General features: G+C 38.0%; 1 protein-coding gene and 1 long non-coding RNA gene across 4 annotated transcripts in view; one reads left to right on the forward strand and one right to left on the reverse strand.

Moving 5' to 3' along the window:
* KCNT2 (potassium sodium-activated channel subfamily T member 2) overlaps positions 1-13822 on the forward strand; it is a 437588-nt gene that overhangs the window by 305028 nt on the left and 118738 nt on the right. For 2 of the 3 annotated variants that reach the window (XM_068985918.1, XM_068985919.1), the window contains exons 15-16: positions 8874-9023; positions 9969-10198. In XM_068985918.1, coding sequence (XP_068842019.1) covers positions 8874-9023; positions 9969-10198 — 380 coding nt within the window. The remainder of the gene's footprint in view (positions 1-8873; positions 9024-9968; positions 10199-13822) is intronic. The other variant, XM_068985920.1, reaches the window with a different exon arrangement.
* On the reverse strand, positions 3-7666 carry LOC138090656 (uncharacterized). Its single transcript, XR_011145875.1, has 4 exons — positions 7468-7666; positions 2689-2758; positions 329-865; positions 3-214 (listed from the first exon to the last, which is right to left on the reverse strand). It is a non-coding gene; the product is annotated as an uncharacterized lncRNA (long non-coding RNA).

Below are 13822 nucleotides of genomic sequence, written 5' to 3' on the forward strand. Positions count from 1 at the left end.
CATAGACAGAATATGGTCCATCTCAGAGACAGACCTAAAATATTGGGTGGTTAGTTTTATAGGCTGGATAATTTCATATGCCAGTGAGTGAGAGGATTATTCAACTGTTTGGGGGAAGGGATGTGGCTTCCAGGAATCGGGTCACCACCCACTTCTGGCCTTTTCTGGTCATGAGAGGGACTTCTCAGCTTGTCCCAAGATTGGTGACCACAATCTAAAACCAAGGAGGAAAAAGAGTCAAGTATCCCATTTTCTCATCTCCCCACCCTTCCGTAGAAAGAAAAGATCAGAGAAGGCCAGTAGAGCAGCACAGTGTGTTTGCACCTACCTTGGTTGTGCAGATGGTAAATAATCTGCCTTCAGTGCAGGAGACCTGGGTTCAGGTTGCAATCCCTGGGTCAGGATGATCCCCTGGAGAAGGGAATGGCAACCCAATCCAGTATTCTTGCCTGGGAGTGGCAAAGAGTTGGACACAACTGAGTGACTAACAATTTCATTTTCACTAGCCTCATGAAATGAAGTTCATGAAATGACCTAATTAATACTCATGGAGAATAAGGTGTGTCTGCAGAAAGCAGGGACCAGTATGTCATTCCTCAGTTGGACATTGGTGTATGCAGTTTTCTGATTTGAAAATGAGGAAAAAAAGAATCAAAGAGAGAGAGATGGCAGAACCTTCACTTCCATGCATGGGTTTCCAGCATCAGAGCTGATGGCTTGAAAAGATCTATGTTCTCTCTGTGGTACCCTGTCTAAGGGTGCTGCTGAAGAAGGAATTCATAAGGCCTGGACTCCATCTTAGGCCTGTTCATGCTGACCATGCTCGGCCACCTTTCCAATGGACTCTGAACTCTGTGTTTAGTGCCTATGAAAACAACAACAGAAGGATAAGACCCCCTCCAGACCGGGGAACCTTGAAGATCATATCTAGGTTACTCATCGCCTAAGAGAAAACATACACTAATCACCCCCTTGCTCCAGACAGGCCATAAATTTTTCTATATCTATCAGAGTGTAACTTCAGGTTTATTGATTATTGGCTAATTGTTTGACTGTCTGAGCACATGAGCACATAGCACGTGAATGAATGGGTTATTGGGATTGTATTTTCCTTGGTTTATGTAAGTCTCATGGAATTTGGAGTGGTGGGTTCAGGCACATACACATGGGGTATACAAGATTTTCACAAATGCTGGTCAGGGTCCTTGGCTAAGAGGAGACTCGGCCTTGGGCCCGCCGGTGTAATAAACTGCACTCCACTATCTGCACTGTCCTTCTGAGTGAGTTTGTTTCCCAGAACGCGTGGCTACAACACCGCTACGAGGTGAGGAAACCCAAGAAGCCAAAGGCTGCAAGGTGTCTGTCCGGGAAGTAGGTTAGGCAGAGTGGACAGGAATTTTTTTCCTTCCCAGGGTTGGTACACAGGCCCCACCCCACCACACCCCACAAACATGTTCACATGACTCAAGGAGATGCTTTTGATGACCACTGTGAGTCACTTCAGAGGCACAGCATTCCAGGGAGAATTAGCCTCAGCTGGGAAGATTTGACTTTCAAATCAGATGAGACAGAGCTTTCTAATCATTGAACAAAAGTGGGAGCTTCCCAGTACATTATTATTACTGCACAGGAATTGGAGATTTGAAAGAGCTTGGGTGAAGGCTACAGAGTCTTGAAAATTTTGACATGAAAGTTGCAATTTACTTCACCAGACATTTTTGTTTGTTTTCTCATAAACAGCTCTCTATCACCTCTCCTTATACTTCTCCTTTCTTTTTCCAAATATATGTGTATATGTATGTAACACTTTTGTTTAGGGTTTAAGCATGCAGAAAGGAGCAGGCGTAAGCCTCCTTTGGTCCTGGGATGTGCACTGAAGCTTTTCTAAGGCTCTCATGACTATGGTATTGGATTTATGAATTTTCACAGCATGACCCTTTGTTCAGGGAAAATAGAGATTTTTTTCCAAGCATTGAGCACTAGCTTTTATTCTGTGTTTCCTCTATTTTCCTAGTATAATATTTTCTTTTTATGTTCTTTTATTTCCTTTCTTTTTTCTACTAACACCTTTTCTAAGAACTGGAGCTGGCATTATTTTGAAAATTAAGGTAGACATAAACCTGTCTAGGAAGAATTTATTACTATTTAATTTCCAGTCAGTTACTATATAGTCAGTTACTATATAATGCAATTACTACTGCATTACCAGTCAGTATGGTAAAGCAGCCTGTAAAGGGTCAGAAACATAAACTATAGGCTATATTATTTTACATGCTGGAGTTTACTTTGAGGCTAACAGTAAGTAAATGCAGAAGCAGCCTGTCTTCCCTAAATGGTCATTTGATTCATGTAAACACAGAGTAAATCTTTCTTAAATGGCTTTTCATAATTTTCATGAAGCTTTTCGTTCTTTGCTTTTTGTCCTTAGTATCTTTCGTGTTTTTTACTGCTGCTGAGATTAAGATCATTTCATGTCCATTTATAATTATGAAACTCAGTGAAGGCTTTTTCTCCTCATTCTAATAGGAAATCCATCATAGGGAAAGTAATTGATAAGACATAAAAAATGATTTTGGTGAAGGAGAAAGGAATTATATAATTAGAAAAGCAGAAAACTTAGTAATTGAGCATGAAGAACACTGTTAGGTTATACTCTGTTCGTTTAATAAAACATTTATTAAGACTTACTCTGTCAGACCAGATGTCTTATCTCAGAGATAGCACAGTAAACAAGAGATGATCCTTTGTCCCATGGAGCCTATTTCACAAGGAAGCAAGACATTAAGGATTCAGTTCAGTTCAGTTTAGTTCAGTTCAGTCGCTCAGTCGTGTCTGACTCTTTGCGACCCCATAAATAGCAGCACACCAGGCCTCCCTGTCCACCACCATCTCCCGGAGTTCACTCAGACTCACGTCCATCGAGTCAGTGATGCCATCCAGCCATCTCATCCTGGGTTGTCCCCTTTTCCTCCTGCCCCCAATCTCTCCCAGCATCAGAGTCTTTTCCAATGAGTCAACTCTTCACATGAGGTGGCCAAAGTACTGGAGTTTCAGCTTTAGCATCATTCCTTCCAAAGAAATCCCAGGGTTGATCTCCTTCAGAATGGACTGGTTGGATCTCCTTGCAGTCCAAGGGAGTCTCAAGAGTCTTCTCCAACACCACAGTTCAAAAGCATCAATTCTTCGGTGCTCAGGCTTCTTCACAGTTAATATAATTTAATGTTATACTATCATGAAGCCACCACTGCATGGCTGAAAGAGTAATGACCGAACTGTGGGTCCAAGAATGAGGAGGACATAGGCAGAAGAAGGAACAGGTTAGAAGACCTGGTAAGAGAGTTTCTTGATCAGGGGAAACTAAAGTTTGCTGGAGCACCCAAGAGAAAGGAGACAAAAATGACAGATGAAATTTGGAAGACAGGCATGGCATAGGTCAGGAGGGATTGGTAATGATGGTAAGAAAGTTTACCTTTTTCAGATGGGAGGAGGAAACTGTTTAATTATTTTTAACAGGAAAGTGACCTGAAGTGATTTGAGATTTTGAAATTCACTCTTATTGTAGCACAAATCCATATAAGAGGCAAGGAAATGGAGTAGGAATATTTTAAGAGTGTAAGAGTTGATGATGGAGAAAAGGGTAAGTGGTACATTTAAGAGTTATTAAAGTGGTAGAATTCTCTTGTATAAAATGGAAATAGATCATTTACTCAGCTTTATGATTATTTTTGTCTCATTAAAAAATAATCTTAAGTCTGCCCAGATACATGAAGTAGGAAAAGATGAAAGAAAATAAGGATAGAATGATAAGTTGAAAACAAGAGGTTTATGCTTTGTTTTTTTAACAAATCTATAGGCTATGAAATGCCCTGTATTATTAATAAAGGTTGGAGTAAAATTTGGCTCTCAAATTCTACTCAGTCAGTCAGTTCAGTCACTCAGTCATGTCCGACTCTTTGCGACCCCATGAATCACAGCATGCCAGGCCTCCCTGTCCATCACCATCTCCCGGAGTTCACTCAGACTCACGTCCATCGAGTCAGTGATGCCATCCAGCCATCTCACCCTCTGTTGTCCCCTTCTCCTCCTGTCCCCAATCCCTCCCAGCATCAAAGTCTTTTCCAATGAGTCAACTCTTCGTGTAAGGTGGCCAAAGTACTGGAGTTTCAGCTTTAGCATCATTGCTTCCAAAGAACACCCAGGTCTGATCTCCTTTAGAATGGACTGGTTGAATCTCCTTACAGTCCAAGGGACTCTCAAGAGTCTTCTCCAACACCACAGTTCAAAAGCCTCAATTCTTCTGTGCTCAGGTTTCTTCACAGTCCAACTCTCTCATCCATACATGACCACTGGAAAAACCATAGCCTTGACTAGACTGACCTTTGTTGGCAAAGTAATGTCTCTGGTTTTCAATATGCTATCTAGGTTGGTCATAACTTTTCTTCCAAGGAGTAAGCGTCTTTTAATTTCATGGCTGCAGTCACCATCTGCAGTGATTTTGGAGCCCAAAAAAATAAAGTCTGACACTGTTTCCACTGTTTCCCCATCTATTTCCCAAATTCTAGTACCCCAAAGAAAAGAAATAGAACAGGTACACATTCACACTGAATATTAGAGTATTCAGACCTGAAGCTTCTGAATAAAGGCAGTGTTTGTCACAGACTCTTCTATCCATGCTGGCAAGACCAAAGACTTGAAACCACTGATCCTCAGTTTCTTTATCTATGTGATGGGCATAATGCTAGCATGCATCTTAAAGATTGTCAGAAGAATAAAAGTCTGTCATTAAGCAAATATGTTTTGAGCTCACTTGACTGTATTCTGTAAAATGCTCTGGTTACTGGAGATCCCACAGAAAACAAGATAGACAGTGGTCTGAGAAGTTATGGTGTTTACATTTTGCTTCATGCTGAGTGAGAGATGGTGGCAGACAGAGACAAGTAATAAGCATACAAATGAAGTTATGTCAATATCACAAAAATGTCAGTTTCACCCAGATTTATTAGTCATTCCAATAATCATTTCAACAATACTTTTTCAAGTAATAAAGCTGATTTTAAGGTCATAGGGAAAAATGAAGAAACCAAAATAGCAAGAAAAATTTTGAAGCAGAACAATAAAGAGAGGGATTAGCCTGATATATTTTAGAACAATTTTGTACCTAAAATAGTTGATATAGTGAGTGTTAGGGAATGGACAAAGGCAAATCAACTTGACAGACTAGAAATTTGAGATAGAGGCCCATAGGCACCTAGGAATTTGGTGTTTGATAATGGAGTTGTTAAATCATTGGTTAAAAAATTGGACTATTCAATAAATTGAATAACTGGGTAGCCATTTGGAAAAAAGTTGATATATTCATCATAGTAAGAAGGGAAAATATTACTTTCTCCTTAAGTAAAATGTTACTCTCAAAATATTGGGAAAGAGGGGGTGGGGTGTATAATATACCCTATAATGCTGCTTTGAAAGGTAGCAGTGAAAAATTGTATCAACACAAACTTAAAATCCTTACTAGTTTTGGTTTTTTCTTCACTTTTGTGAACATGCATTTCATTTTTAACATCTATTTCAGACACGTAAATGCACAAGAATATTATCATGAGCATCCATGAACCTAGCATTCGAAATGTTTTTTATTTCAAGTGTTTCTGAAGCCCGCGTACGTTATCTCTGATTTACCTGTCTTCTCCCTAGGATCTAGTTCACTAAATACCCTACCTAGAGCTACTTACTTCTTTGAACATTTTGTATTTGACATTTCCCCATGATGCTCACTAAGCATTAGTTCTTGCATTTTCCCTTTTAGCTGTATGGAATTTATTTATTTATTCACTCATTCAATCATTTAATTTTTGTGTTTCTGATGGCCATTCGATCCTTAAGGTGTTTATTCCTATTTTTCTTTTCCGTCAGCAGATACACCTAGGTCCACCTTCAGAGCATGCCCAGGATCTCCCCTGATCCAAAGCCGTCACCTTCTGGTTGGATCTTTGTGGTAAAGTCCTCACTGATCATTGCCACTGCTTCAGTCTATTCTCGGAACAACGACCAGTGGGATTTTCAGCAAAATATAAATCAGAATCTTTGCAAATTTTCCCAGTAAAGCCCAACATGATCATAACATTTTAGAAATCCCTGTGTGACCCGTTTCCCTGCCAGTTATTCCTCTGGCCTCATTTCCTCCTCCCCCTTGCTTTTCCTCAGCCACACCAGGCACTGCCCTGCCCCAGGGAAGTGCTTGCTGTTGCTTCTGCCTTAAACAGTCTTCTCTGCTATGGTTATCTCTCTCACTCTTTTCAGGATTTTTACTTAGATGTTATTCTCTCAGGGAGGTCTTCTTTGATTATGCATTTATTTTCCAACCCAGCCCTGAAAATTTCCCTCATTTTTCTCCCTACCACTTCCCACTTCCAACACATAATTTGCTTTACTGCCAGTTTTCCTCCACTAGAGGCTTCAAGAAAGAAAGCACTTCTGCCCTTTTGTCAACTGCCTTAGCCTTGAAATCTAGAACTTTTCTTGGCACATCCCAAGTGCTCAATAAATATTTCATGTAGGAATTAATAAATGAGACCCAGACATACCCATCAGTAAAAGATGGAGTGGCTAAGTTCCAACATTTCTCAAGCAATTAACACGTAGTGAAAAGGAAAAAAATTCTGTATATTTACAATTAGCTGAAATCAGAGACTCATTAAAAAAACGTTTGGTAAAAAGGTACCATTATGAAATAGCATGAAGACAAGCAAGTGATTTAAGGAAATTCATTACAATCATCCTTGTCCAAATCCCTCCTTTTCTGTTTCCTTCCAAGTTACCACATTGCATTTCCATTTCAGCAGCTGCAGTTAGATTTGTGATTCGCTTGAACAGCTCTTAGTGCCCTTATGTGACTATTATTTGACCCTATGCTGCCTTTCAGATGCCAAACAAACCCTGATGAATTACTGGCCCCTTCTCTTGTGTTTTCAGCCCTTTAAATGGACTCTGTCTTTGCCAAGTGCTATCTTGCCAAGCAGCAGTATGGTACATATCAAAGATAGCTTTGTTTTTATTTGTCAAAGGAAAGGTGTTCTCCACCAAAAATAATCATTCTTAGGAAATAGTAGTTAGATGTAGCCATATGTATTCCATGGTCAAATGTGTTTTGTTTTATATTTTCCTATTTCCAAAAATATATTAATATTATAGAAAAAAGGGTCAAGGCTTTAAGAGTAATATTGTTCATATTGTTGACTAGGAATGTTGAAAGTGGCTCCAAAATTCAGCAATGAAGAAGATATACAGGCAAAATAATAATGTAAACTAACATTTACTGAATATTACTATGCTCCCCAAATCTGCTAAATGATTAATTTATACTGTTAAATTATTTATTTGTACTATCTCATTTAATTCAACCCAGTAACACTGATAATTTTTTTTTTTTCCGGAAATAAAGTATCATAGAGAAGTTAAATAACTCACCCAAGATTGTAGAGTTAGGGTTCAGATCAGGCAGTCAGCCTCCAAGGCCCAAGATCTTAAGTCTTAAGCTTCCCTGATAGCTTAGTTGGTAAAGAATCCGCCTGCAATGCAGGAGACCCCAGTTTGATTCCTGAGTCAGGAAGATCTGCTAGAGAAGGGATAGGCTACCCATTCCAGTATTCTTGGGCTTCCCTTGTGTCTCAGCAGTAAAGACTCCACCTGCAGTGCAGGAGACCTGGGTTTGATCCCTGGGTTGGGAAGATCCCCTGGAGAAGGGAGTGGCAACCCACTCCAGTATTCTGGCCTAGAGAATTCCACAGCCATGGTGTCACAAAGAGTTGGACAAGACTGAGTGACTTTTACTTTCAAGAAGGGATGAAGTACAAATGAAACATACCTGGAAAATATACATTAAGAAAAAAACTTACATTTTGAAAATATTTATAAATGTTTATCTCCCAGTAACCCTTCAAATAAAACTCAGTTAAAAATATGATAGATATGACTTTAATCTGTGCAGAAGCTACAGAGATTATGGTGAAATATTTTTTATTTTTATAAATGTATACATTTATTCTAGAATGTGTATTTCTTGTACTTAACAGAGTTCATAAGCTTTACTCACCAAGTGGAATTTATTGTACAAAATGGGAAATCATTCATGTATCTTTACAATAAATTTTGCATAAGTTGAATTTCTGATACATTTCTAAAGCCACTGAGCAGGCTATTCTGGAGGGGGGTGGGAAGAAACTACATTTTCTGTGATAAACTTATCTTCTTTTTAAAAAGTACTTTTGAAAATCTCTTTAAGAGATTCTTTTATCACAAAACATATCTTTTGTTAACTTCTACACAATTGGGAGGATGCCATTGCTATGATTTGGACAGAAATAAAGAGTATTCTTTTAATGAAATCAAACTGATAAGTTGAGATATATATATTTATAATTTTAAATACAAAGCAAAGTCAAAAACATACAGGGGCCAAGCAGCTATTTTAAGTGGGATTTAGTGGGCTATATTATTGAGACTATAAGACAAGTATTATATACAGGCTGTGCATGACATGATATACATAAACGAAGTCTAAAATTCAGTTGCTACAGCTCACTGGTTCATGATCACAACAAATGCTTTTATTAATTGGGTTGTGAAATTCTTTTAAAGAATTTGCCATTTAGCAAGCATCTATATTCTGTAGTTTCAAAATTCTTGTAGGTGACTCTTTGTAAATATTTGGTGATCACGTCATCACTTTGAACACCGCACAGATACTTCTTTGAACCGTGCTTGTTCCTCCCTGAAGTTGGGAAACTCTGGAGCATGTAGGACAGCGACTGTGCTTTGAGCCACATTCACTGTTTGTCTCTGTGTGTGTGTATGTGTGTGTGCTTTTGTTGCAGAGAAGGCCAGCAGTCGCCAGAACAATGGCAGAAGATGTATGGCAGATGCTCTGGGAATGAAGTGTATCACATCGTTCTGGAAGAAAGCACATTTTTTGCTGAATATGAAGGAAAGAGCTTCACATATGCTTCTTTTCATGCACACAAAAAGTATGTTTCCATCTCAGAATGGAATTAAAATATTAATTTACATCCAGTTTTACATAATGCAACCCATATTGGTGCTCATATTGAAGTATTTTTGAATTATTATCATAATTCTCGAGACATTTGAATTCTCACCTTTTGTATGGTCTCTACAAGTTAAGATTCTTGGGTATAAAATATAATTTAGTAGGAATGTTGACTGAAAGTGAAAGCGTTATTCACTCAGTCATGTCCAACTCTTTGCAACCCCTTGGACTATAGCCCACCAGGCTCCTCTCTCCATGGACTTCTCCAGGCAAGAATTCTGGAGTGGGTTGCCATTCCCTTCTCCAGGGGATCTTCTTGATCCAGGGATCAAACCCAGGTCTCCTGTATTGCAGGCAGATTCTTTACTGTCTGAGGCACCAGGGAAGCCCAGTATTGACTTTAACATCTTTTCAATTATCTTTAAAAACATTTTAATGCTGTAGAAAATCACAAGAAAATGAATCTTTTATATAGATCTAGATTTTAAAGTGTAATTAAAATACTGTTTTATTTTATGGCCAAATTAAGATATACATTTGATGGTAAGACCCAGTATAAACACAAAATTTACCAAAAAAAAAAAAGCCCTTACTAAATGATATTTGCTTTGATGTTTTCTTTTATCTTTTATTCCATTCTTTTTTATTAAAAAAAAAATATATATATAGTCTTAAGTATCCAAATCGATTTCACAACACACTAAAGATATTGGGGGTTTTTTTGGTTTGTTTTCTTCTATAAAGACAAGAACTTTGAACTTACAGGATCTTTTCAAGCTTTAAAATCTTCCTATTTGTGGTTTAAATTTTCCTTTGCCTTTTAATAGTTTACTTATTTTCTTAACATGCAAGCTTAAGAAAAAAACTAAGATCTTTGCTGAACTTTAAACTTAAACTCCTTTATTTTCTTTTTTAAATTAAGGTTTGGTGTCTGCTTGATTGGTATTAGGAGGGAGGATAATAAAAACATTTTGCTGAATCCAGGTCCTCGATATATTATGAATGCCACAGATACATGTTTTTATATTAATATTACCAAAGAAGAGAATTCAGCATTTAAAAACCATGACCATCAGAAAAAAAGCAATGTACCAAGGTCATTTTATCATGGACCATCTAGATTGCCTGTACATAGCATAATTGCCAGCATGGGTAAGTATAAATAAATTTAAAAATATAATTAATTTCCTTCTTTCAAAAGAATAATAAGTATATTTGTTTTGCTCAAAATTCCAAGGTCAAATTTAAAATATACTTGTGGATATTACAAACTTGGTGTAACTAAATAACTAAATATACAGAACAAAACTGCTAATTTGTTAAACTGGTAAGAAATTAAATAGTTCAAAACTTCAAACAATAGTTTCATGTATCTGATTAGAATATAAACACCAGACACTTCTGTATTTCTTTGTAAGTTTTACATTCAGTTATCAATAATGGCTCTTTCAGATTCTCTCTGTTTCCCCAGACTCCACAATCTTTTATCTAATTCTTACTGAAGTTAGCTTCTGTGACACAGAAATTTCTTTAAAAAGATTCAGACAAGTAAGAACTTCCATTAAATTTTGTCACCAAACCACATACAAACCTACATGCACTTAGTTTCTGTCACAAGGAAAATGTGTTCCTTCTTTTAGCTTATAAATACCCTCATTTAATATAAATACCCTCACTTATGCAGCAAGCCATTCTCCATTTCCCTCTTAGGGACTTCACTTTTTTATTAATCCTCATTACTTGAATTCTTATTTTGTTTTAAAAGCACCAATTCATTCTTACTCCCTGCTTCTCTCTCTGACTCTTTTCATGTCTCTCTCTCTCCACACACACACACACACACACACACACTTCTGGACCTCATGCCTTCACATCTTCACAGATCGATTCCAAGTGTTGGCTTCAGTTGCTGGCTTGAAATCTTACCATGCCCTCATGTCTCTACCAGTTCAGTCTGAAATCTGCAACCAGTATGCCACTGCAACTGCTCTGGCAAGGCCACCGCTCCACTCTGCTCACTAAATGCAGTGGGACCGTCACAGTGTGTGACAATACTGACCGTGTTCCTAAAACGCTCTAGTGCTATTACCTCTACACCCTGCACGTTCATTTTCCCAAAATTGTCACGTCTGCTCGTAAAGATTCAATTCTTTTCCATAAATTGATGATCCCCTTACCTAAATCATGACCTTAAATCTCTTTTCACAGCAACATATTCAAATGTCCACGGGCTATTTGGAAAAGTCAAACAAGCATTGGAAAAACCAATGTGGCATATTCAAATTAAGCTAATCTTTCTATATTCATTCAAAACAATTTCCTCCTTCATTGTTTTTTTTTTTTTTTTGCTAAAAAGTGTGATATCATCATCCTTTGATTTGTAATGACAGAATTCTCACGTTTCACTATTCTTCTCTTCTTATACTTTGTATTTCACTGAATTCCACTAAATTTGATCAAGTGGCCTCTACAGTCATTCGTTGCCATGTCCATGCTCAGTTTGGTTGGTCTGAGTCTCCATCGTCCTGTCCTTCCACTCCAGAATCCCCCCAGTCTCTTCTCGGTGCCTCCAGCCTTGCTGCTCTGCACTCTTCTCCACCTTGCTACCAGAGTAACAATTTTTACATAATGTTATAATCACGCTCCTGCATTAATCTTTAATCTTTTCCAATTAGCTATTGGGAAAAAAGCCTAAATTTTATACTATAAAATGGTTTACAATTGGATGAACAAAATCTCTCTCTCTCTCTTTTTTTTTTTTTCAACTTGAAGCAGTCCTTGTGTTCCCAGGACAGTACCAGATTATATACATTGTCCTGGTGTCATTATAAATAGAAATCCACTTTGATTCTTAGGAATACCCTCGTTTAGAAGATAAATTACATGATCACTTTTAAGTATCTCTTTAAAATAATTCCTTCTTATGTTTTAGTCCCACATTTTACCATTCCTTCAGTTGCTATCCTAAGTCCCAATCATACTAAATTTCTTTTAGTCTTCACTAATAGCTTTTCATCATCCCTTCAATTGCTCTCCTTAGCCCCAATCATATTAATTCATTTCAGTCTTTCCTAATGGTTTTTTACCAATGGGCCTTGATGCACTGTTTCCTCTGAGAGGATCTACTCCCCAGCCCCCAACTTTGCTTATGTAACTACTTCTAATCATTTCCATCTCAGTCTTAATATCACTCCCTCTGAGACATATTTCATGGCCCTGCTTGGACTTTGTTAGATAACTCAGATTGTCACTGATACAACATATTTTATCTTCTATAGATGTTTTACTTGTTGGTTTCACATGTCTAAGAATTACTTGTTGAGTACCTAGGCCATGCCAGGAACTCTCACAAGTATTTGTGATGGGAGGGTGGGACAAATGGACAGAGTCACATTGACATATATGCACTATGATATGTAAAATAGATAGCTAGTGTGAAGCTGCTGCAACACAGGAAGCTGAGCTCGGTGCTCTGTGGTGACCTAGATGGCTGGGGATGGGGAGGGAGTGTGACTCAGGAGGGAGGGTCTATATGTATACATGTAGCTGATTCGCTTCTTTGCACAGCAGAAACTAACACACATGGTAAAGCAGTTATACTCCAAATTAAGAAGAAGTAATTGTGATTAATTAGAGAACATATGAAAATTCCTTGCTTCCAGAGCTAACATTGTATCATGGGGAAGTCTGGCCATAAACAATACATATAAAAATAAGTAAAGTATTTAGTAGATTAGAAGGTGATAAGCAGTAAGATAACAGTGAGAAGAAAACAGAGTTAGCAAAAACCGTGTATGAATTCTAGGACAATTGAATTTTTAGGTGGCTTGTAGGCCTCAATGAAAAGGTGGCATTTGAGAAGATACTTGAAGAAAATAGGGGCATTATGCCTGTGAATATCTGAAGGAAAAGCATTCCTGGGAGAGATAATAACTGGTACAAGGGCCCTACAGGAGGGGTAGGAACCTGATTGATGTGCTCCAGGATCAATAAAGGGACCCTCATGATGCAAACACAGTAATTTGATGGTAAGAGTGCAGGAGAGGTAGGGAGAGAGGTAAAAAGGGGCCAGATCATGCTGGGCTCTTGAAGTCAATGTAAGAGTTGTAGCTTCCACTCGGAGTGAAGTAGGAGTCGTCACAGGGTTTTCAGCAAAGCAATGGCATGGTCTCACCTATGCTGAACTCCATCTTCACAAAATCACTGTGGCTGATGTTAAGAACAGATGCTTAGGGTCAAGGATCCAATGAATTTTCTAGTGGAAGTGGTAGGAGAGAAAAAATTATGAGTATACTTTGAGTAGGGTAGGGTGCCATTATTTTATTATTTTTTTATGATTAATCTATTTTTTTTTTAACTTTACAATATTGTATTGGTTTTTCCATACATCAACATGAATCTGCCACGGGTGTACACGTGTTCCCCATCCTGAACCCCCCTCCCACCTCCCTCCCCATACCATCCCTCTGGGTCATCCCAGTGCACCAGCCCCGAGCACCCTGTATCATGCACCAAACCTGGACTGGCAATTTGTTTCACATATGATATTATACATGTTTCAATGCCATTCTCCCAAATCATCCCACCCTCTCCCTCTCCCACAGAGTCCAAAAGACTGTTACCATCTTTCTAAATTCCATATATATGCATTAGTATACTGTATTGGTGTTTTTCTTTCTGGCTTACTTCACTCTGTATAATAGGCTCCGGTTTCATCCACCTCATTAGAACTGATTCAAATGTATTCTTGAATTAGAAGTGAGCTGTAATAGAGAA

Source organism: Capricornis sumatraensis, chromosome 14, assembly GCF_032405125.1.
Source record: "Capricornis sumatraensis isolate serow.1 chromosome 14, serow.2, whole genome shotgun sequence".
NCBI lineage: Eukaryota > Metazoa > Chordata > Mammalia > Artiodactyla > Bovidae > Capricornis > Capricornis sumatraensis.